The 23,739-nt window shown below is 43.6% G+C and overlaps 2 protein-coding genes across 5 annotated transcripts in view; one reads left to right on the forward strand and one right to left on the reverse strand.

Moving 5' to 3' along the window:
* The window catches only part of REV3L (REV3 like, DNA directed polymerase zeta catalytic subunit), a 239,894-nt gene extending 223,760 nt beyond the window's left edge, over window positions 1-16,134 (forward strand). Inside the window, exons 30-32 of the mRNA XM_050949377.1 lie at window positions 995-1,241; window positions 3,446-3,655; window positions 14,980-16,134. Of these exons, the coding sequence (XP_050805334.1) occupies window positions 995-1,241; window positions 3,446-3,655; window positions 14,980-15,120 (598 nt within the window). The 3' untranslated portion in view covers window positions 15,121-16,134. The remainder of the gene's footprint in view (window positions 1-994; window positions 1,242-3,445; window positions 3,656-14,979) is intronic.
* The window catches only part of MFSD4B (major facilitator superfamily domain containing 4B), a 102,532-nt gene that overhangs the window by 58,754 nt on the left and 20,039 nt on the right, over window positions 1-23,739 (reverse strand). The window contains exon 5 of one of the 4 annotated variants that reach the window (XR_007773891.1): window positions 16,214-16,893. The exons of the other annotated variants lie outside the window; for them this stretch is intronic. The gene's annotated coding sequence lies outside the window, so the exon portion shown is untranslated. Of the gene's footprint in view, window positions 1-16,213; window positions 16,894-23,739 lie in introns of those variants that run through there. 4 annotated transcript variants of the gene reach the window in all.

The raw sequence follows: 23,739 nt of genomic DNA on the forward strand, positions 1-23,739 counted from the left end.
CTGGTTGTGGTTCTCAGCCCACTTCTCAGAGAGCATATGTCTACATCCCAGAGGACTATAGCAATTAGTACTAGCCCTAGTTGGGTGTCTCAGAAAAAAGAGATTAAGGATTGAATAATCATGGAAACCCAGTTTCTTCCTTACTACTAGAGATTATCACTCAAGGTCAAGAACAAGGCCGACTGTCAAGGCAGTGTAGTGAAAACCATGCTGTTACTGATTGTTCTGTGTATAAAGGACTTCAATCTCGGAGGTCATGTGGTGCCTCTCACTGGCAGTAGATGAATTTTGTAGAAAAAATGTTGCTAGTGGATTCTCTCATTTTAATGCTGTTAAGCCTCTCTTCTGCCATAGTTTGTGATATTAAACAGCAGTCCCACTTGTTTTTAGTGTGTACTTCACCATACTGATATTTTGACAATAAAAGGTCAGCTGGATGTGAACCGGTTTAACATATTTTGCCAATCACTTGAATTTTTCCTTATATTCAGTACAAAATTTCTTAAACCTATGGCCATATTTTTCCTAGTAAAATAAAATGAATACCAGAAAATAAACCCTGCTCTTAGCTCAAGACTATAAAGTCCTTTGCACTCTGGTCATTTGTGCTCATTTTAATATAGTGGCTGCTCTTTTATAAAGTGTTCCTTTAACTTAGGGGTAGTCAAAAGGTGACCTGTAAACCAAATATGATCTGTGGCCACCTGATTACTTCTGGAGGCTGGGCTGTTTGGATCAAGATGGAACATAGTTTGCGACGACCTGTATTCCATGTGGAACATACCTCTCTCTTAAAGGTCAAGACAGCTTGCTGCGTGCGCCTTTTTATGCTTGTTAGGTACAGAACTCAGGCTTCAGGAGAGCTGTTGATATGACCTTCAGTTGGGTCAAGTCTGGATGCCCTAATTTAAATACCTATTTGTTTCACATGCTAGTATTTAATTTTAAGATACATTGTGAAGACTTATCTTTTTTTTTTTTTTTTTTTAAACAGGAGGATGCTTGCATATGACCGTCGTTCTGAGCCTCGAGTTGGGGAAAGAGTACCCTATGTCATTGTGTATGGCGTGCCAGGATTGCCTCTTATACAACTGGTGAGGCGGCCCATTGAGGTCCTACAGGATACCAACCTGAGGTTGAATGCCACATACTACATCACCAAACAAATTCTTCCACCCCTGGCTAGAATTTTCTCGCTAATTGGCATAGATGTTTTCAGCTGGTATCATGAATTGCCAAGGGTAAGCTTGTCAGATAACACTCAGTGTATCTGGGTGGTACTTGAATTTGATTACTCTTTTTTAAATAAAGAGCTTTATGTGAGGTAACAGCAGGAGTGATTTATTTTACAAGGTGGTAATTTGGTGCCTGAGTATATAAATTAAATCACTAAACCCTCTGCAGTTCTTTCACTTAGTAAAATTAGTTTCCATTGCAGCTCTTGTACTCAAGGTTGGGCCTATCCATATCAGCAGCTGTGTTTCCTGGCCTCTTCCAAAATTAATTCCAAAGAATCCAAGTACATACTACATGTGTTCTTTGTTAACATATCTGGACATGGATCTGGTTTTGCATTTGCATTCATCCTTTAATTTTCTCTCTAATGCCTGCATGCATCCACTCAAAACCTATGAAAGGCCCATGTACATATCTGGCTCTCTTGGAAAAGGAAAGTTTATATTTCTACGTCAATATGTTTAGGAGAGATGACAAACCAAAAATAACAGGAAAATATTTAAAAAGTGAATGACAGGAAATTTTAAACCCTATGTCTCTGAAACTCTGTGATTTGTCCAGGAATATTCAGGGGGGGAAGTCTACTCTGGGTTGAGATGTAGTAAGTGAAATGTTGGGTGGATTCTTTTGTTTTTGCTGAAGATAAGGAGAGTAAAAAATTGTGCTTATACAAAAAGTTAGCTTTATCCTTAACTATGGAGAGACCGGCACCCCTCCGTAATGTTTTGTATTATTTAATTGTCACTCAATAGAATCATAATTTAAAATGTCAGGAGTTTTGTTTTTATGCTAATAATGTCCATACAAGCTGTACTTTCACTTCTGCTTCTTTCCCATTCCGGATCAATCCACTGTGAGAGTCACACAAGCTAATACCTTCAACAGATTGCTCCAGTAGAACTTGTGGCTCCACAGTGCCAAGTCCCTGGGAAACTTGTCCCTTTCCTAGTGCTCTCTCTAGGCAGTGGGGAGGTTCTTCATTCTTATAACAACTGACTGCTCTTCACTCTTTTGTGGAACCTGGTGCATTTTACACTTTTGTGTACCCCATAGATCAGACCCTCGCATGACCAGAAACCTCAAAATTCCCCTGGTTTTTTCAATATGTTCTAGTATCTCCTACCATGTGGTAGACAATGTTCCCTCTGGGCTTTTTCGTACACTCACTACAAGACTCACCTGTACACTCTGCATCCCCATATCCCACCCTATTGAATACTGGACAACACAGCTCTCAGGAGCTCTCTCTCTCCATCGTGATGGATTAAAAGGTCAAAACAAGTTTTGTGGCAGCAGTTAGATTAGAGGAGGCAAAGACAGTGCCGGTGAGCCTTATATGCAGAGTGCTTACTTTCTTCAAGGGGAGCTGGGTGAAGTACCCTGAGAGGAGAGAGGTATGTGTATGCAGTGAGGGGAGGGCCAAGCTCAATAAGTCTGTCTGGGGTGAGGGGTAGAGTAGAAGGAAAAGTGTCCAAGGCATGGGGAAGAGGGCTAGGTGGAAGACACTGCCAGGAATTAGACGGCAACCCTAATATTTAAGAGTAAACCTGGCATTTTGGTGGATCTTAGAGCCTTTTTTCTTAATGTATTCCTGGGTGTTTGGGCTAAAGTCACTAGTGAATGGACATGAAAAGTGTGTGACAGGGAATTGCATTAGTACTTGGAAACTAAACTTGGTGGAAGAGAGGTGGAACTCAGAAGAGGGAAAAAACTGTTTACTTCTGTTCAGTGTTATATTTGGGGCCTAAAAATTTCCCTGTCTCTAATATGTGAAATGAGAACAATTGAAACTGCAGCCATGGGCGTACTCAGAAATGAGTTAGATCAGCACCTAAGAAAAACCTTTTCAGGATACCAGCTAAACCGATTTGTGACTGTAGGTTGGCAAGATGAGTTCCTCCTGTCTAGGAATATGTCTAGCATGTAATTCTGTTACTGATTCTTTCTGCTGCCTCATGCTGAGCTTGGCTGTGAAACAGCTCAGAGTGTATGGGTGGTCTCTGTATATGTAGCTTACCACATATTGAAGCACTTAGGCATAAGTCATATACTTCAGATGAAGAGAGTTAGTTCTTGATAATAACTAACACATGAGTCCAAGCTCTGCAGATCATGTTAAATTTATACACCTTACAAATCTGATGAATGACTCAGGCATAAATATAGCAGCCGACTTAAGAGTTCCTCCTCTCTTAAATTTTTTTTATAGATCCAGAGAGCTGCCTCCGCTGCCCGAACCGAGCTGGAAGGCCGAAAAGGCACGATCTCCCAGTATTTCACTACCTTACACTGTCCTGTGTGTGATGAACTGACACAGCATGGGATCTGTAGTAAATGCAGAAGCCAGCCACAGCATGTGGCAGTGATTCTCAGCCAAGAAATCCGAGAGTTGGAGCGTAAGCAGGAACAACTGGTCAAGGTAGGAATAAAGCAGACATTTTGTCATTGACCATTTAGTCAACTGCCCACAATACAGAGATGCAGAATTAACTTAAAAAGTGGCTGAACTTTTTTCCCCTGAGAGTAAAGAAGATCACAGGGCAACATTTTAGTGGGTACCCTTTAAAATTAAAATACTCAGTAGTTCTGAAACTAAATTGAAACACAAAGTACAATCCAGCTGCATCATACCGGTTGCTATCTTTCTATATTTGTATCTTTGTCTGTTTGTATATAACATCTGGCACTATAGTAGCCTGGCATTGTACAACACTGAAGAAAATGCTTAGAACAAGGTGATGTTTGTGTCTCATCTCCATTCTTCTTAGCAAAAGATCATGAATGTTAGAATTTTTTTGTGGTGAAAATGGCAAAAGTTATGGAAACCCATCCAAAACACAGGCATTTTGTACCAAAATAAGTGATTAATTTCCAGTTATACTTCAACTAGCAAGAAGTGTTTGTGTGTCAGAAAAACAATACATACCTGAGGCCTACAGGGATATGGGAAGGGGCTAAGTAAATCTATGGGGGGCACTAATCACCATCTCTCTATTTAGAAATAATGGGAAGGTGTCACAAAAATCTCCTATATCCCAATGAGACTGTCGCTTGATTTAAATCGCAAGGTGAAGGTTCTGGATGAAACTAAATATTGTTTGTAGGTACAGTTAGTTAAGCAGGTAGTTTGTTTGTCTAACTTATCAAAGAAATTGATCTGTTCTGGCACTGGGATTTAGGAGCAGTACGCAGAGCTGTAATGGGGGAATTATATATTTGAGAGTGGTTTGGAGTCCCTGTGAATGAGTTTGTTAATGAGTTACGGTTTTATAACGGAACAGCTATGTTTTTGTTTCAAATAGGGGTGATGAAATACATGTGTGGTAGCAGCGGCAGCCTGGCTTGTCAGCAGCAGCAGTGTCTGTTAAAAAATCAACTCTACTGTTGCTTCCCTGTGTCCTCAGGATCTTTGCCATAGTTCAAAAGGCACAGAATGGGCAAAGAGGGAGTCCGACTGTTAGCATCCCCTAGAGTTGGGATCAGCGATCAATATAATTGCTGACTGTTTAAGCTCTTATTGGTTTAGCATTCAGAAACCTGCATACCCAACAGCACGTGCTGCCAAGAATGCATCACCCCAGTGCTACATTGTCTTCCCTGAGTTCCCAATGAAAGCTTGTTCAAAGTCAAGATTCAGTCATCATCAAAGCTCCGTAGGGGATTCACTCAAACTCCCTCTGGGCCATTTCACCCTGTGTGATCATTACTTGACTGGAACAATGGGACTTCTAATCTGGAGGGTTAGGTTTGTGGGCAGGTGGCAGAGCTTCCTCAGAGACTAGCCCAGGAATGTGCAGCTCATTCCCAGAATGATCATAAATCTCAAGAGCTTTCAGAATGCAATATAAAACCCACTTCGTCAAGAAGTGTCTCCAGGGGTGCTCCATGCCTGGATGTGCATACACTTAGTCACTCTTAATTGGAGATTTTCAGCAGCAGTGTCCATGGGTCCATGCCTATGCCCTGGTAACAGAGTATATAGGGAGGGGCAGACCCACCACCACTCCCGTTCCTTCTCAACCACCTGCAGCTTGAGATGGAGCATCACAGTGTCCAATAGCTAGCTGTTCAGCTTGCTACCTATCTTGTTTATTTGTTGGGGGGTTTTGGCGGGGGGAGGGTTGGTTTGTTTTGTTTTTTGTTTTTGTTGTTTAGCACAGTTTGTGTTTGGGGGACGGGAGCAGTTCCCTTTTTTCCTTTGCCTGCTCTGGGCCCTTTTGTTTTCTTGGGCCTTGATCCACAGCCTCAAGGACAGGTTACGTATAACACCCTGGGCTTCAAACCCTGCCGCATCTGCCATAAGTCTTTCCTCCACAGTGACAGTCATTCAAGCTGCCTCCGCTGCCTGGGAGAAACTCTCATCCCCTCCAAATATAAGAACTGCTCAGGTTTAAAAAGCAGATCTAAGAAATTGAGGCAGGACAAACTAAACTCCTGTGGATGGAGTGATTTCTGAGAGCTGCAGGATCTAATTCACTCCTCTATCCTTTGGATCCGGCTGCTCAGAGAGCCCCAATAACTGTCTCTGCTGTGACAGTAAGCAAAGACATTGGGGGACCTCCAGAATTATCTAGGCCAGGGGTTAGACAGTTATTTTTTTGGTCAAAGTCTAGATTTCGTGGTCAAGGACCAGACTTCAGAGAAAATAATAATAAAAATTAAGAATAATGAAAAGTACAGTAAATAAAAAGATTTCAGGGCCTGCTCAAAAGCATCTGGCTGTCTGGATTTATCCCGCAGTCTGCCTATTGACTACGCCAGTCGAGGCTGCAAAGAAGAAATGACCTCTTCCTCCAAAATGGGATGAAAGAAAAGAAACATATCCTCATAAAGGTACCTCTGAGGCTCCCATCCCCACTGATATGGAGACCACAGCACTGGCTAAGAAGATCATGCTGTGACGTACCAGGGTGCAGTCCTACTAGAGAGTAGTTGTGTCACTCCTGCCCTCTAATCTGGGGTGCCCTTTACAATGCTTTACTGCTGTAGCCTCCAGCCAGGACTGCTCACAAAGAGCCTCCAGCATGCAAGTCACTCCCTGCTAGGTCTGTATGTCGGCTGCAGCCAGCCAACCACATCTTGGCTCTTACCAGCCTTCGTTATACAGCCAGGTGACCCCAACACACTCCCAGTCTTAGCTTTTTCCCCAGAAATGTATGTCCAGCCCTTCTGGCCAATCCAACTTTATATAAAATCTGTTGTTAATATAATAGAAATAATATGCACACTGCTTACTAACCCAAATGGACTTTCCCAGACACTTCAATTTAAACACATTGGATTAGATCAAACAAGTTTGAAAGATTTTAATTAATACAAGTAATGAGACATAAAAGTCAGAAATGGTTACAAGAAAAAAGTTAAAATACTACTGGTGCCTAACTTAACAAACTCTACCAGATTCAAGCAAAGTTTCTCACCATATGCTTTCAGCAGTCTGACTGACCAGACTTCTTAAGTCAGGACCCCTTCTCCGAAAGTTCAATAAATGCTTCCTTTGTCACTTTGGGGACCGTGAACACAATGGGCAGGGGGGGGGTGTCTTTGTTTGTTTGTACCTCCTTTTTACAGTGTCAGTCCCCCTCTTGGAAAATACTTTCATCTGAGATTCAGGAGACAGAGTCTATATAGAAGGATGTTCCCTGCTGCTTTTTCTTTACCTGTTTAAATGTCCTTTGTTTCCCTTCCTACGTGATGACTCTGTTTACTGCTTACATTCAAATTAAACAGAGCATACATAGAGACAACGGTACCAGCACCACTTGCTCCTCCAGTAGATATGGGAGGTTTCCAAGGTATTTGTACAAGATTCCTCCACCTTCCAGCCTCCTTTCTTTGAGACAGACCTCTTTGTCAACCTCAATTTGGAACATGTGTTAATAACACAATTCAGTGGAATCTTATAACTTCATATACAATGTTGCCACACATATTTTATTAGGACAATAATGACCAGCAAATTATGAGTGTTCAAATGATACCTCACAAAGCATACTTTATACAAAGATTATCACAATAGTGTGTGGGGTGTGGACCCGTGTTCCCTGTAAGCTGCGCACTTGAACAGCCACATGGGAGAGATTTAAGTGCCTCCCAGCTGATTAGGAGAGCGCACACAGCCAGCAGCATGTGTTCAGGTGCCCCTCCCTGCCACATTGCAGCATCCTGCAGTAGCTCCCAGGACCACCCTACTGGCTGTGCAGGGGGTCGGGAGGAGGAGGATGCTGATGTCAGGATGAGCCTATGTTGTGAAAACTGAAATGCTCAAAATAGCACATGCATGTGACTGGACACAGGGTGCTAAAATTAAATTAACCCAGGAGTTCTCAAACTGGGGGTTGGGACCCCTCAGGGGGTCATGAGGTTATTACTGGGGGTCACGAGCTGTCAGCCGCCACCTCGAACCCCGCTTTGCCTCCAGCATGTATAATAGTGTTAAATATATTTAAAAAGTGTTTTTAATTTATAAGGGGTGGGGTCACACTCAGAAGTTTGCTATGTGAAAGAGGTCACAAGTACAAAAGTTTGAGAACCACTGAACTAACCCCTCTGGAGCTTCGGGAAATGCAGGGGAGAGGGGGTCTCCCTTGGTAGGGTTGGGAAGGAGGTAGGTGGTGTAGGATATTGCTCTTCTCATGTGATCCCTCCCCCACAGAAAAGATAACAGCTTGGCTCTTTGTGTTAAATAGCTGTCTGCAAGCCTCAAACTGCTGAATAAGCTTTTAGGGTAGGGAAGACTGTGCCTCCACAAAAGTCTGGCCCTGCCCCCTATCCAACCCCCATCCACTTCCTGCCCTGCAACTGCCTCCCTCAGAATCCTTGATCCATCCTGCTTCTTGTCCCCTCACTGCCCCTCCGAAACCCCCTCCCCAACCACCACCTGGGACCCCACCGCCCACAATCCCCCCCCCCCGTTTTCTGTCCCCTGACCCTATCCACCACCACTCTCTGCCAAGTCCTGACAGACCCCCGGAATGCCCACGATCCAACCTTGCCTTCTCTGTCCCCTGCAGAAGCTCTGCCCCCTCCCTGTCCTCTGACTGTCCCTGGGACTCCCTGCCCCTTATCCAACTGCCGCTAGCCCCCTGCCATGCTGCTTACCTCCGCCTCCCCCCTCTTCCGGAGGCTCAGCGCACCATGTCCAGGAGCTGCCCTGGCCCCTGGACAGTGCTGCAGTGGCGTGGCTCCGGCAGGACCCAGAGCCCGCAGCCCCTTCCCCTTACCATGCGGCTCTGAGCAGGGTAGACCTCAGGTCCCACCCGAGCCAGGCCGCTTTAGCTCTGTCCAGGGCTGCTCCTGGACGCAGTGCACTGAGGTGCGGGGGGATCGGGGATGGGGGAAGGCGGAGCCATCAGCCCACCAGCCATCCAACTACCGACCTCTGGTACTGATGCAATTACAAGATGCCTTTTGGGCCCTGGTGCTGAATTGACCACGGTACTAGCACCACTTGCTCCTCCAGTAGATACGGGAGGTTTCCAGGGTATTTGTACAAGATTCCTCCAGCCTCCCTTCCTTGAAGGACATCCTGAAAAGGAAAATCCCAGCAGAAAAGACACCTGGCAACCATGGCAAGGACCTTGGGACTTTGTCCTCTTGACTTATGCCCATCATTGGACTTATTGGAACCCATGGGCCTTTTGTGGCAAACAGTTCTACAGGATCCCATCTCATAAGAGGGCATGTGGGGAGCAACATCTGCTGCCTTTGGATCCTGCTCCACAGAGGACCTTAAGGAGGAGCAAGAGCCAACTGAGGAAGAAGAAACACCTCCTTTGAGTGATGGTCCCATGTGGATTCCAAACGTGTGTGCACATGTGCTGTGAATCCAGAGACGGAACTGTTCATAGTAGTGTCCATTGACCCATGTATGTATTGTCTGTCAGCCACGTAGCGTGTCCGAAGCTTTAAGAGCCTGCATGGGTCGATGCTGCTTCAGTTCCCTCTTACTGCCACATGGCCAGAGTCAGAACTGTTCCTTGCTGCTCCTATCTTGCTAGAAATACCGTGTTTTTCGCCTTTTTGCCTTGTACATAGTACTTTTTCAAAGTTCCAGTTAGTTGTCTTTTCTTTAGATAGTTGTTACTCTTTGGACTTGTTCCCTTGTGGGACTCTCTCCCCCAACCCAGGAGCTATGCTCAGGCAAGCCGGTTTTAAGTACTGTTTCATGCCCTCACTCCTTCTTTGTAAGCAATGAGCACCAATGCTGCCTTTACTGCTTGGGTGAAGCCAATATCACTGCTCACTGCTCCATCTGCCGATCTTTTCTGCCTTAGACTCAGGAAGCTTGGGAGCTTCGTCTCCCTAAGTTCCTCATGGAAGAAGCGACGTGGCCACGTACCCCTTCAGATCTGGCACTTGCAGATCCATTGGGAAGCCAACTGGCACCAACGTTGGGTGATTCTCCTGGCCTTTCCCAAGCTACATCAAGTTGGGTGAGAAGTAGTGCATTGACTCTGAGGCTTCTGCTCCGAAGAAGCCTTGTTCAGAGCATAAATCCAAACATCGAGCTGCAACAGCACCAAGCACAGTGTCTGCCCAGCTGCTGTCACCTCCAGTGCCGTCCACACCACTGGGACCACCTGCTCCCATGCACTCTGGGACACTTTCCCCCCAGCACCAACAGTCGAACTACTGCTGCCTTTCGCTGGCTCCCGTGAGCGCTCTGCACCACAGGTTCTCAGTTCTCCATCTCTGGCCGTGGAACCTTTTCTGCTTGTGGACCACCCCCCCATTGTTCCACCCCACACTGATGGCTCTGCCAGCACTGGCAGCCCCACCCCTACCAGATCCAGTTTCAGAGTCTGGCTGGTCCTCTAAACAGGACCCAGCCTTCTCACCAGCCTGCTCCTAGAGCCCAGATCCCCGCTGCCAATCCTATCTGTCTCACTATGGCCCAGTGGCCAGTCTGTGGCTTGCCTACCTGCAGGGACTGCCAGTGCCTGGCAACCCCTACACTTGGCCATACTGGTCCACTGGGACCCGTACTGCAGCCAAAGACTCTCTTCACGCCCGCACCACCACCTTTCTTCACCTCCCGTGGATCCACCCTCTGTCTATGAAGATCCCCACGACACTTCAGCTCTCCCAGCACCCTCCGTACCACCAACACCATTGATTCCCTTGGTCCCTGCTGGCACTTCTTCATTGCCTGATGAAGCATACATCCCACCTTCCCTTTCCCCTCTGGACGACCATGCCTAGTACCAGGACCTCGTCTGTCACATGGCTGCTGCCCTCAATCTCCCTGTGGAAGATGTATAGGACCCCCATGATCAGTTCTGCAGGCCTCTGGACCCTCCCGCATCGCCTTGCCAATACACGGTGCCATCCTCCACCTAGCACAAGCAGTTTGGCACACTCCAACCTCCTGCGCCCCCCAGTCCAAAATGGACTGAGTATAGACACTTTGTGCCAGCTAAGGGTACGACTTCTTCTTGTCTCACCTTCCTCCAAATTCCTTGGTAGTCCAGGTGGCCACAGAACGTGCCCTCCAGCTGCCTCTTCGTTCCACACACCTCGCCCCCAGACCAGGCAGCTAAGTTCCTCTGCGGGCCTCCAGTTCCGCACTGCCAGTTACCAGGCCATTCTTGCAAAATACGACTTTCTTTCCTATACTAAGATTGCAGACTTCCAAGCCTTCCTGGCACCTGATAAGCTTCGGGATTTCCAATGCCTCATGGAGGAGGGAAAATTAGTCGCCAAGGTGACCCTTCAGGTCACAGTCAATGCGGCTGATACCACCTTCTGCTCACTGGCTTCCAGACTAGTCCTCCACCATGACTCCTGGCTGCAGTCCAGCGGTTTCCCAAAGGAGGTCCAAACTACACTTGAGAACCTCCTTTTTGACAACCAAAGCTCTTCAGTGATAAAACTGGTGAGTCCCTCCGTTCCCTTAAGGATTCTCAGGTAGCCCTTCAATTGCTGGGCCTCTATAGCCCTGCCCCTACCTGCAGGTAGCCCTGGTCGTCTTTCCAACTCCATTCCCACACCCCCTATCAGCCCTATCCACAGCACCATCCTGAGCCCTCTCGTTTCCATCCTCACTCGCAACATCCACAACATTCCACTGCCTCTATCTTGGCCACATCTTCCCTTCTGCAACGAACTCCCAGGCAAAGCTTTTGACTCCTTCCACAAGAACTGCAAACCCTACTCCATTCTTCAGATTCCACTACTGATTACTTTGGGCAGTTGTCTCGCCCTGTTCATCCACAATTGGGGCAAGATCACATGTCATCCACTTTGCTTGCCGGGCCTTTCCGACACTTCTCCATGACTGCCACGTCTTAAGTGTTATCCAACAACATGGTGGCTGTTATTTATGTCAACAAGCAGGGTGGAGCCAGTCCCTCTGGTGGAGGCCATCCTCCTTTGGAAGTGGTGCCTCCGGCACAACATCTCCCTCCATACTGTACATCTTCCCATTGTGAGCAACTCCCTTGCGGACCAGCTCAGTTGCTCCTTCCATGTGAATCGTGAGTGGGAACTCCACAACCCCACGCTCCCCTCCATCTTTTGCTAGTGGGGCACGCCTCAATGAGACCTCTTCACCACAATGACCAATCACAAACTTCCCCTCTTCTGCTCTGGGGGAGCCCTCGGTCCAGCTCACAGAGAGATGCCCTTCTTATTCTCTGTACCAACAAACTCCATTACACTTTCCTGCCCATTACCCTGCTCCAGTGTTGAGGCTGTTCATAAATTGTATACTGAATTGTTTGGCCACACTTTGTGAAATATACTCAAGAAACCAAATAACTGATGTCAGTCAGGTTTATTAATATGGTACAGGAAAAAGGTTCTATATGATGCCAGTCTCCAAAGAGCAGCCCTGTGCAGCAATGTTAGATTCACCATACGCAGAAGGTGTGCTCTTCAAAGTTACATCTCTAAAGCTTACTTTGTTTACTAGTAAAAGATACTAGACATGTCACCTGCAACTGGATTCAGTTAATCAGCTGTTTACTTTGTTTCTGGGTACCATGGTGTACCCCCTTTTCTTTTGTTCTGAGCACGTGCATTCACGGTACTAAGGGGAGTGAAGACACAACCTAGGGCTATACCAGGATAAATAGGTTTGTGAGGGTAAATCCCTTTCTGAGGAAATAATTATATGTCAGGGGGAGCCAAACTGTGGGTCATGAGCTGCATGCAGATCTTTTACAGCCAGAGTGCAGCTCAAGGAGCCCCCTCTCCCATTCTCCACCTACTGGACTGGGATGGCGGGGAGAGCTCGGAACCCCTGGGTTGGGACTTCTGCCTAGCAGGGAGGAGGGGCTTGAGGCTTCTGCAGGAGCGGGGCTGAAACCCCGAGCCCTGGCAGGCAAACCCTGCCTCTCGAACTTCTGAAGATTGTCGTATGCAGCTCAATGGGTCAGAAGTTTGACCATGCCTGTTCTATATCCTCATGCTGACAGTTTTCCTATTTACTTAAGCTAAAGCTTACTTCAGTTAATGCAAGGAGTTATAGCATACTTAGCATAAGTGAACAGGATTATGATATAGGCCAGTTTAGGCTACATCACTGTTGCAATATTTGTGCCTAATATTATTAGTTTGCTTAATGCATACTTGGATATATGGTGTGCATATACATATCATGAATATGATATACATTTATATGCTAGCCAGCATACATTAGTCAACAAGGTGTAGGCCAAATGAGTGGAAGGAACAGAGATAGGACTGTGCTGGTTGCTGTCTCTACCTTGAGAAATGAGTGATCTTTTGGGAGCCAATCATATGGGTAGGGAAAGACAATTATTATGTCTCGTGGGAGTCTTTAAGAGAATGATGGGACCCTTCTAATGGCATTACTAAACAACCTGGATTCCCTCGAAGGGAAGGTCCTTGACTGTATTTTGTACCTACTTGAGAGCATTCCTTTTACTTTAATCATAAAGGTATGTAGGCTCTGGAAGTTGAGCACACGTTTTTATAACTCATAGGGTACAAACACATAGCAAAGCTAGCAGCAAAACTGCACTCCACTGGATCTTAACTACCTTAGCCTAATTTATAAAACTCAGTTTAAAAACCATTTACCTGGATCCAAACTATACTTAAACTGAATTTAAAAACTGGCTTTAATACTTTTTAAACAGTTTGGTCCCTTGCCTACAATTTAATTAAATTGTGTTTATAAAGAACTAGTGTGTATTATCTTAAAAACTATTTAATACAGTTGAAAGTCTCGAACAAACGGGGTCTAAATTAAGTTCATGTCATGGTCTCTAAGGATTCACACAAATGCTGTGTTTGAAAATCACATTGCAAATGTCCCGAGTCAGCTAATTTACAGCTGTTTCTGTAGTAGTTTTACCTTCCTTTCCTCAGAACTTGAGGAAAGTTCTGAGGAAAGGACTTGCACACTTGCCTGAGTGGGTTGCTGGTTCTCAGTTCCAATAGGATTGAGTGAAAAATCTAGTCCTCTGTATGTTCTGTGTAGAAACACTTTAACTGGGTTCTGAATTCTCCCAGAAATAAGTAACATAGGGGCTCATCACTTTGTCCCACCTGCTGCCATCACGGTTGAATTGTAGTAGACCCAATTTTACCAACTTTTGAGATTTTATTGCAAGTCTTGCAATATTTGGTGTTTTGCTTAAGCCCCACCTCCTGGAGTCCTGTGATTATGTGAAAATCTCAGCTTGTTTTAAAACAAAATTTTAAGTTTTTAGCCCTTGAGGTTATAGAGAAAAGCTTTAAACATGAATTCTAGGGGCTGAAAAACCAGAAGACAAATACAAAGAATCCGCATTTATTATTTTTTAGAATTTCATGGGCGGGGGGGAGGGGTGCTAAGTCATATTTTTTTACTGCCTGGGCTTGATGATACTGCAGACATGGAATTGAACAGATTTTTAGGAATGGAGGAAGCTACTTCCCTTTGATTTTTAAAGTTGTTTAAACTATGCAGAGTCAGATGTGAATGCAGTAAGGATCAAACGTTAAAGGAAACTGAAGTGTAACTGGAAACATCAGAAGATCATTAGAGAGGCAGAAGAGGACAGGGGGTTAGAACTAAAGGGTTAGAACTAAAAGGAACAGAGTGGTGAGTGTGTGAAGATTTGCAGTTGCAGCATTAGAGATCACATGGCGGTACCATGGCAGTTTGCCCCTATTGCTACAGCTATGTTCAACCAAATATCTCAGATTATATAAGTAATTCATGCAGCAAAACGTTAAAAAGGGTAGATACTTGTTTACATATGATCATGGCTTGAAATATCTTTGATTTCCAATACTGTCTAAGTCCCCACTGTTAAAGAGCAATTTTTAATCATAAATACAATAATCACATTCTAATATTTTGAAAGTAATTTGTAATGAATTTGACTGATTTCTCCCATTTACCACCAGACGGTAGTAAACTTTGGGAAATGAGACTGAAAATGAGCTGTGTAACTAGTTGTTGGTCTCAGTCCAGTTCACATTGGATGATGCTCACATCTCAGACACAGCTGTCACAACTGACATTTGGACAGTCTCAGAAGAGACAGTATGGTAGCATGGGGACTGCAACTGTCACTTGATACCTCTGCTCAAAATTGATCAATGTTGTAGGGTATCTGCCACTGACAGAGCTTTACCCGTTCTGTTGATTGGACTTTAGGCTGGTAATTGGAACTAAATTCACTTGAAAGGAAAAGATTCACCTGAGTCTTATTTATGCTTGATTTATAATAATCCTCTTATTAAATGTAATTTAAAAGAAGCTGTTTTTTTTAATATATCTAGATATGCAAGAACTGTACAGGTTGCTTTGATCGACAGATCCAGTGTGTTTCTCTGAACTGTCCAGTACTTTTCAAGCTATCCAGAGTGAGCCGAGAGTTATCAAAGGCACCATATCTCCGACAACTACTCGACCAGTTTTAAATGATCTGTGTTACAAGATTCCAGGTGCTATTTTTTTTCAGTGTTTACTACACTAAAACTGTTGTGCATGGTGCTTTTTCAATGTTCATCTAGTCGAAGATTTCCATTTTAGCTGTTGGTTTACTATCTGAAGAATAATGAACAATTATCTTAACTAAATGAGAAATACACTTATTGATCTATTCACTTTTTAAGATGTACAAATTCCTTCATTCTTTCACCTTTTTAACATACTGTTTTATAATGCATATGTTGAAATAGCTATGTGTAACATCTTGTAAATCCATTTCAAAGTAGAAGTCAAGTTTACTTCCCAGTGGTTTGCTGTGGAAGGAGCACTGAAAACCTCTTGAAACAATGAAACCATTAGTGTGTGTTCTCGAACTGTCAGTATCAAAACGTGTTACTTATAGATATATTATCCATCACTTTATAATTTTGTGTGCGAAATATTTTGTAAATACACTTTTTTACTTTTCAAACAACTGAGAAAAATAATGTGCAATGAATTTTATACAGATAATTTTAAAGTTCGTTGGTATATTTCCTCCTAAGTTTTGCTTGATTCCAAGTAGATTCGTTATTTTGATCAAACTGTGCAAACAGTAGTATTGTGTAGCATTTTTAAACATTATTTTCTATAAATTGCTGTCTTGCTTTAGCTATTAATGGGGCATTGTGAGGAACTGTGCAAAAACATTTTTGTTACAAACCTGTGGGACTGTTGCAATACTTTAAATATAAGAAATTTTATTCCATTTTTGCTTCTTTTGTATAGACATTTCTATTGCTTCTAAATATGCTTAAAATATTTTCTTTCCTCATGTACTGTACAGTTAAATCTTATTTGCCATCATCTTGACAAAATGTGTATTTAGAATATTTGTATAACTGTATAAAATGAAAAAGGAATTATGTGGTCAGTGCATTGTTTTCTAAACTGGAAATCATTTTGTTTTAGAAGTTAATAATGGAAACCATATTAAAATTGAATAAAATATGAGCTATGGTAAATCTACATGCATTTTTTAAACTTAACACATTTGCAGTCCAAGTCATTACTTCATTCAATAGCATGCATGTGCTGAATGAGGGAAACCAACTAATTAGCAGACTTGTCTTTCTTCCACTGGGTCAAAACAGTAATATTGTTTCATGCAGTTGCTATTCTCATGGGTCAATCTACCTATCACGAGGTAACAAGCAGAGCCTTTGGTTTTAATATTTTAGCTACCTGGGAGAAAAATCAGCTCAAAACTCAAGAAAGAAAAGCAGCTGTTCACAAATCCTCATTGTCATCTTTTTTTCAAGGTCTATCATAAAATCAGCAATGAAGAGTACATTATTTACAAGTATTTCAGAGACAGGAAGCTGTTAGAAGCAAAATATTGTAAAATTGTTTCATTGGAAGTCTCTGATCCTAAACAGTACATGACTATGGAGATGCTTGCTTAGGGAAGTCATAGATTGATAGATTTTAAGACTATAAGGGACAATTATTAGCATCTGGTCTGATCATCTGTATAATACAGGTCACCAAATATCAACTTGTAATCCAGGCTTCAAGCCCATAACTTCTATTTGTCCTATAACTCAGTCTTTTAGAAAGATATCCATTCTGTTGCACAACGTCCCCTCTCATTCATTACTAATGGAATTTGGAGGTAGTACACTGGTGTTGCTGGAGTCTCCAGGACTGAGATTCAGTCCTTCAGCACAGGCCATGATATTTCCTATCTCCTGTGGTGGAACAAGTGGGTGGTTCAGTTTCTCCTAACTATTTTATTTTAAAACCTTTTATTTTTATTAATTTTCATACAGTTGCAACTTACAATCTTTCTTCTCCTCTCTGACTGCGTAAATAGTAGAATGATGGCTTCAACCACCTGGATCTGCCGCTGTAGTACCTCCCTGACTGACCCCTCTTCCCCCACTCGGGCATGGCCTACAAACTTCTGGCTTAAATCGAAGTGGTGTCCCTTCGTGAAGTAGCATTTACAGGTTACAGAGAGTGAATTATGACTTGCCTGTTCCAGTCATTTGACCCTCACCACTGCCAAGAAATGGGGCTTAGAGTCAAACTTGCATGCTGAGTCTCCATCTTACACTGAAAACCCCAAACAGGAGCTTCCGAATATTCAGTGTGTGTGTCTCAGGACACAGGTGAAGCTGTCTGGCCAGCTCCGGGGGAATATCCTGCAACAAACCTGGGGTGAAGGGTGGGACCCTGAAAGTATCCACAGTGCTTAGCTACTCTTACAGTTAGAAAGTTTTTTCATATCTAACCTAAATCTCCCTTGCTGCAGATTAAAATGTCTTGTCTTGCCTTTAATGGACCAGGAGAATAATTGATCACCATCCTCTTTTTAACAGCTCTTAGCATATTTGAAGACTGTTATCAGGTCCCTCGTCAGGACTGTCCAGAGAAAAGAGCCATTCAACAGCTGCTGGAAAAGATTCATAGCCATCAGTTCTTCAAAAAGGAAGAGTAGCTTTTGATCCCAATGCAGAGAATTATTCTCCCAGAGGTCAAAAAAGGCATGGCTCTGGCCATAATGTTCCAGATGTACAAAGATCCAAAATTGCATTGTATCAATCATTTCCTGGAGAGCATCAGCAGTTCAGTTACCTCAATAGGCTAGGCTTGCTGGTGCCATGCATTAGTTTCATTCTTGATTGAGTTTCTCAAAATGCACCTGCAGAAATTCCACTGAGGACACAGAATCATGCATGTGATGCAGTACAAAATTAAGGGTCATTCTCAGAGCCCATTCAAATGCCTCGTGTGCAGGGAAGTACAAACAATATGTTGAAAGCCAACCCAACTTTCACTGTAGACCAATTATGGAAGTAAGCATACTTGGACAAAAGCCTTTCAAAAAATATAATAGCAATCATACTTTTAGTTCATTTTGACATCTTTTTTTAAAAAAAAAAAAAAAAGAAAAAACCACGAGATTGGAGTAGTGGTCCATCGAGCCCAGTATCCTGTCTATGACAGTGGCTAGTACCAGCTGCACTAGTGAATGGTGAAACATATAGCAGGCAATTATGGTACTTGCAGAGGAAGTCTTCCCCCTACCTCCTCCTGGCTTAGTACTGAGGTGTGAATATTTCTCTCTCTTCCATAACCAGAGATCAAAGCTTCTCAGGGGCAATGGAAATAATGTCCTAGACAGAGAAAAATCTGTTGTCTTTTTCAAGACAGCTCACATAAAGAATACAGAAAAGAGGAAAAAAGTTGAAGTCCTCCAGTGGCCTATAATGTATTTTGGACTTGATAGAGAGCCAAGGACTCCACATTGTACGTGCAAAAAATAATAAAACCTCTTGAAGCAGAAACTCCTACATTCTCAACCAGGAACACCTACAGATAGTGTGGGCATTGGAAGAGAGAGAGAGAGTTCAGCATGGGTTCTCCATTGACCTGTGACACATAGATCTCTGAGAGAACTTGACCAGGATATTTCATGTATAGAGCTGGTCAAATTTGCATTTCAGGTGTGAGGGGAAACAGAATGCCCTCTGGGGCAAGACTGCCTCTTTGGGCAGTGCTCATCAAACCTGATCGCTCTATGCTGTTGTGATAGAAATGTAATAATAATCCCAAAGTTCTGGTGATCTCAGCTACACTTGAGTTTCTCTAGGAGGCTTGTTTGGAGTCCTACAACTAAGCCCTTTAGAAACATGGGTACCAGCTGTCGCTGTTTCAGAGCAACTGCGCCTATATTCCCCCAGCATGGTCCACCAGGACCACCCACTTTAGGTTTGCAGCTCCCCCATGTCACCTCTCTTGAGTGGAGATGTGCATTTCACACCCTGCTTACACTGTGATAGTCTTTGGAGACAAAGCAACGCACAGATGCTGGCTTGTTTCTGGAGCTATGACCAGTATATTGGCCAGTTTTAAGTTACCACACAGCTCCTAAGTAAGCACCTTCATTATTAAGGCAAAAACATGATAGAGAAAACATATTAAAGAACCTACACACACATACTAAAAAGCTTACCCAGAAGTACCCCCAGCTCCAACCTAGCACACTGTGAGGTTTTAGTTCTTTAAAATGCACAGCTGGGTTTTTCCTGTGATTATAAATTAATCCATTTTAGATCGAGAACCAAGGCTGGGCAGATAAGTCATTTCTTTGTACAGCTTGGGCCTTTGATCTTGGCCAAAAGTTAATCACTAGACATTGACCCTCTCCTCAGGGCATAGTTTCAAAAGGCTGGGTTTTTGCATAACTGGAATTCTGTCATTTGCATTAACTGCCCCCTAGAGATTCCCCAGGAAAGTCACTTAACATTTATTGTCCCCAAAGTCTATACTTGTCTAGCACATTTTTGATATAGGCTTTTGAGCTCCCAGGTCTTACCTCTGCCACAGCTCCCCACGAGTACATACAATCCCGGATCTAAATAACCTCATTCAAGGATATTACCAGAAAGAAGTGCCACATCTGTGTTACAGGCATTTTGTAGCCAGGCTGATCCAATTCTCCATTTAAGTAGCAGATGTCAAGTTTAATCACAGTTACAAGTCTGGGGCTGGCCTTTCTAAGCTTCATTAATTCTGAAAGGCAAGTTTTGACCATAAGAATGACTAGACTCAGTTGGACCAATGGTCCATCTTGTCCAGCTGCCTGTCTTCTGCCAGTGGCCAATTCCAGATGCATCAGAGGCACTGAACAGAAAAAAGGGTAATTAATGAGTGAGCTGCCATCCAGTCAGGGGCCTCCAGAGCATGGGGTTGCATCCCTGACTAATAGTCATTGATGGACCTGGCTTCCATGAACTTAGCTCAGCCTTTTTTTTTTTTTTAAGCCCAATTATAGTTTTGGCCCTGCCAACACATTCCACAGGTTGCCTGTATGTTGTGTGAAGAAGTGCTTCCTTTTGTTTTAAACCTGTGGCCTAGTCATTTCAGGTATTATGTAAAGGCGTAACTAACACACCCTTATTCACTTTCTCCAGCCCATTCATGAGTTTATAGAACACTAGCATATCTCCCTTTGCCTCCTTCCCCGCCCCCGAATCATGTCTTTTCCAAGCTGAAAAGTCCCAGGCGTTTTAATCTTCCTGCAGATGGAGGCTGTTTAATTATTTTTGTTGCCCTTTTCAGAACCTTTTCTATTTCTATTTATGATGGGGAGCCAAAACTGCATGCAGTAGTCAGGGTGTGGCTGTACCATGGATTTATATAGTGGCATTATGCTATTTACTGTCTTATTAGTTCGCCCTTTCCTAATGGTTCCTAACATTTTCTTAGTTTAGTTTTTTGACTATCAATCACTGAACATGGAGCAGATGTTTTCAGAAAACGAGCCACAATAACTCCCAAGAGCTCTTTCTTGAGTGATAACTAATGTAGACCCCCCCCCCCCCACACACACACACACCATTTTGGATGTATTGCTGGAATTAGGTTTTCTCATGTGCACTACTTTGTATTTATCAACACTGAATTTCATCTGCCATTTTGTTGCCCAGACACCAGCTTTGTGAGATCCCTTTGTAACTCTTCACAGTCTGCTTTAGACTTAACTATCTTGAGTAATTTTGTCTCATCTGAAATTTCGCCACCTCACTGTTTACTCCTTCTTCCACTTCATTCATGAATAAAGTTAAGAGTTTGTCATTGTTATTTCTATTAGCAGTCAGGGACAGGCATGGGCAATAAGCAAAAATCCACATAAGCCCATGACCTCTCCCTGACTTTTACTAAAAATAAATGTGATAATGTGAGGCTCATGGGGGGATGAATGCCTGAACCCTACTACAGGGGAGGGTGAGTGTCCAGCACCTGCTGCAGCTGACAGCTCTGGCATGTTCCCCCATCACCCTAATAGCTTGGCACTCCAGGTCCCCCTGCCACCCTCAGTAACTGAGAGCTGCAGAGGCCCCTGATTCATTTATAGCTCCAGCTCTGCTGCCCCAGGACTGAAGCAGAAAGTATCAGGGAGGTCTCTGGAAGTTATGGAAACCTCTGTGCCATAATCATCCTTATTTCCAAATATGTTGAACAGCAGTGATCCCAGTACAGAACCCAGGGGGACCCCACTATTTACCTCTCCCTTCTGAGGAAGATTTACAAGTATGTTTGCATTGCAGCAAAAGCCTTTGGTAGAAAACTGTTACTGGTTTGATTCCCACATGGTTTATAAAGTTCTTGTTTTCTATGGAGAGGAACTTCCATTCCTGCCTATTATTATAATTAAACTCTGCTTAGCCTTTCACCCCCTACTTCTGAGATTCATTCCTTGCTACTTACCATTATTAGTGAATGAGGAGAGAAGCTGTGCAGCAGAACGAGCTGTTTCTTCCCTGATAATTTCTTTCTGTTAGCAGCTTCTCTCCAAATTCAGTTCACACTGGTCACCTGGTAAATAGCTAAACTCTAAATTGAATTTTATTTCTAAAGGAAGACCAACATATTAAGATTAATTTACATCATCAGTGCTAGTAATTGGTTGTTTGTCCAGCAGTGGAAGAACAGGCGGTCTGAGCTGAAGAGCAGCACTTAGCTTCCAGCAACAATACTGGACTACCTCCAAATTCCATGACAGGGAGGCATTAATCTTTAGTAATTTGGCAAGAAGCTTTGAGAAATTTCATACCTGATGATTTTCTGAATCAGTCTTGACTTAAGTACTTTGGGTGGTAAAGAGTCTACCCCTTCTCTAAGCAAGTTCTTCCACTGGTTAATTAGCATCAGTACTAAAACTCTGCACTTGTTTCTACTCTGAATTGGTCTAGCTTTATCTTGCAACTGTTGGATTTCATTATGCCTTTTTCTGGTAGAGGGCCATCCTCTATTGGAAATCTCATCTAGCTACGTGTAGGATCATGGTCAAGTCACTTCTCTTAGATTAATCTGAGCATCGTAGCCCTTACTATAAAGTATGTTTTCCAGTAAACAAATCATTCTCATAGGCCCCTTTAGAAATATGGCTACCAGAAGTAGTGTAGTAATGGTTTTACTAATACAGAGATAAACAGGAATAGAGAGATAGTATTGAAAGTCACTTGCTTAGATACAATATTGTAGTGGGCCCTCATGTTCAACTGGATATTTATTACCCCTTTTCCATCAGTGCATTCCATCTTTATGGGGTCAGCATTTTCTCTTAAATGTATGACCTTCCATGTGGCTGTACTAAAATCTTTTTTAAATAAACTACCTTCCCAAACAATCCTGTTTGGCCTGTATAACTGACCTGTCCCACTAACTTTTATGGTGTCTGCCAGTTTTACCAGTCATTTATTTTCTTCAAGATCACAAATAGATATTGAACAACCCTGCTCCAAGACATCCCTCACCCCCAGAGACACCACCTTGCAAATTTTGTTTACTTATTACAGTACATCTGTTAACCACGTCTTACTCTGTATCAGGGGTGGCCAAACTTACCAACAATCTGAGCCACATACAACAATCTTTAAAAGTTCAAGAGGCAGGGCATGCCTGCTGGAGCTCAGGGCCTCAGCCTGTAGGGGGCACTTGCTGGGGTTTCAGCCAATCCCCAGCATGCACACCCTGTGGCCCTGAGCCCCTACTAGGCAAAAGTCCTTACTCCACCCCCCCTTGTGCAAGGTAGAGGTCCCATGCTCCCCCACCCTCCCACAGTGGTACGTGGAGAATGGGGAGGGGGCTCCACAAGCTGCACTTGGACTGTAAAAGAGCCAACATGGGGCATGCAGGGCTCCCCCCTCCCAGTTGATACGGACTATACTGATTTTTTTAGAGTGATTTTTTTTTTAATCTGAATGTGATGTAGGATTAAATCAAATGCCTTAGAAGTTCGAGTATATTATGTTATCCTTCACTGTGTCAAGCAAACTTGTCAAACTGTTTGGATGAAACCACAAGACTATTTCCCATAAAGCCCATCTTAACTGCCATTAATTATGCTACCAACGTTTAATTCAGAAGGGACACAGGTAGTAATCACTGAGTGTGCCACAGACTGATGTCAGGCTGAGTGACCTATAGGGTACCTGGAGCATTCCATTTACCCTTTTTAAATTTTGGCACAAGCTGCATAGTTTTGGCACCTGCTCTGTCATGGATTCGCAGGAGCTGGGGCTACACCCTAGCCTTTAAACAGTTGCCTAGGATTCCCCCCTTCCGTTTGCTGGACCCCAGGGAGCCACACAGGAGGCCTGTGGCCACAACTCAAGAGATGGAGCCTTTGGGCTCCAACAACCACTGTTTCTCTGCAGCGAGTCTGACTGAAGTAAGAGTCCTGAGAGCATGATTACCAGCAGAGGGCATGATGCACTTCCCTTAGTATTTGCAGTAGCACCAAGAAGCCATTTCAACATAAGGTAGGTTCCAGTAGTCAACTGGTATACAGCATTGAAGAGTCCTTCCATTAGCATGAGAAAGGTAAGCTTAAGCAAGAGTCCATAGTGTTTGAGAACCTTCTTATCATAGCCCTTTTCCATCTTCAATCCATTGGCTACATCTAAGGAAACAAGATGCTGTAGGAGTCAATTTTCAGTCCAGGAGGTTTTCACTGTCTGTGTAGGGTCTTCCATTCAAATGTGTTGATATACAGCTATGAGGGCTGGCTGGAGTCTCAAACACCTCTCCTAGGGAGAGAATTCTTTCCCCTTCAG

This window comes from Gopherus flavomarginatus, chromosome 4 (assembly GCF_025201925.1).
Source record: "Gopherus flavomarginatus isolate rGopFla2 chromosome 4, rGopFla2.mat.asm, whole genome shotgun sequence".
Taxonomy (NCBI): Eukaryota; Metazoa; Chordata; order Testudines; family Testudinidae; genus Gopherus; species Gopherus flavomarginatus.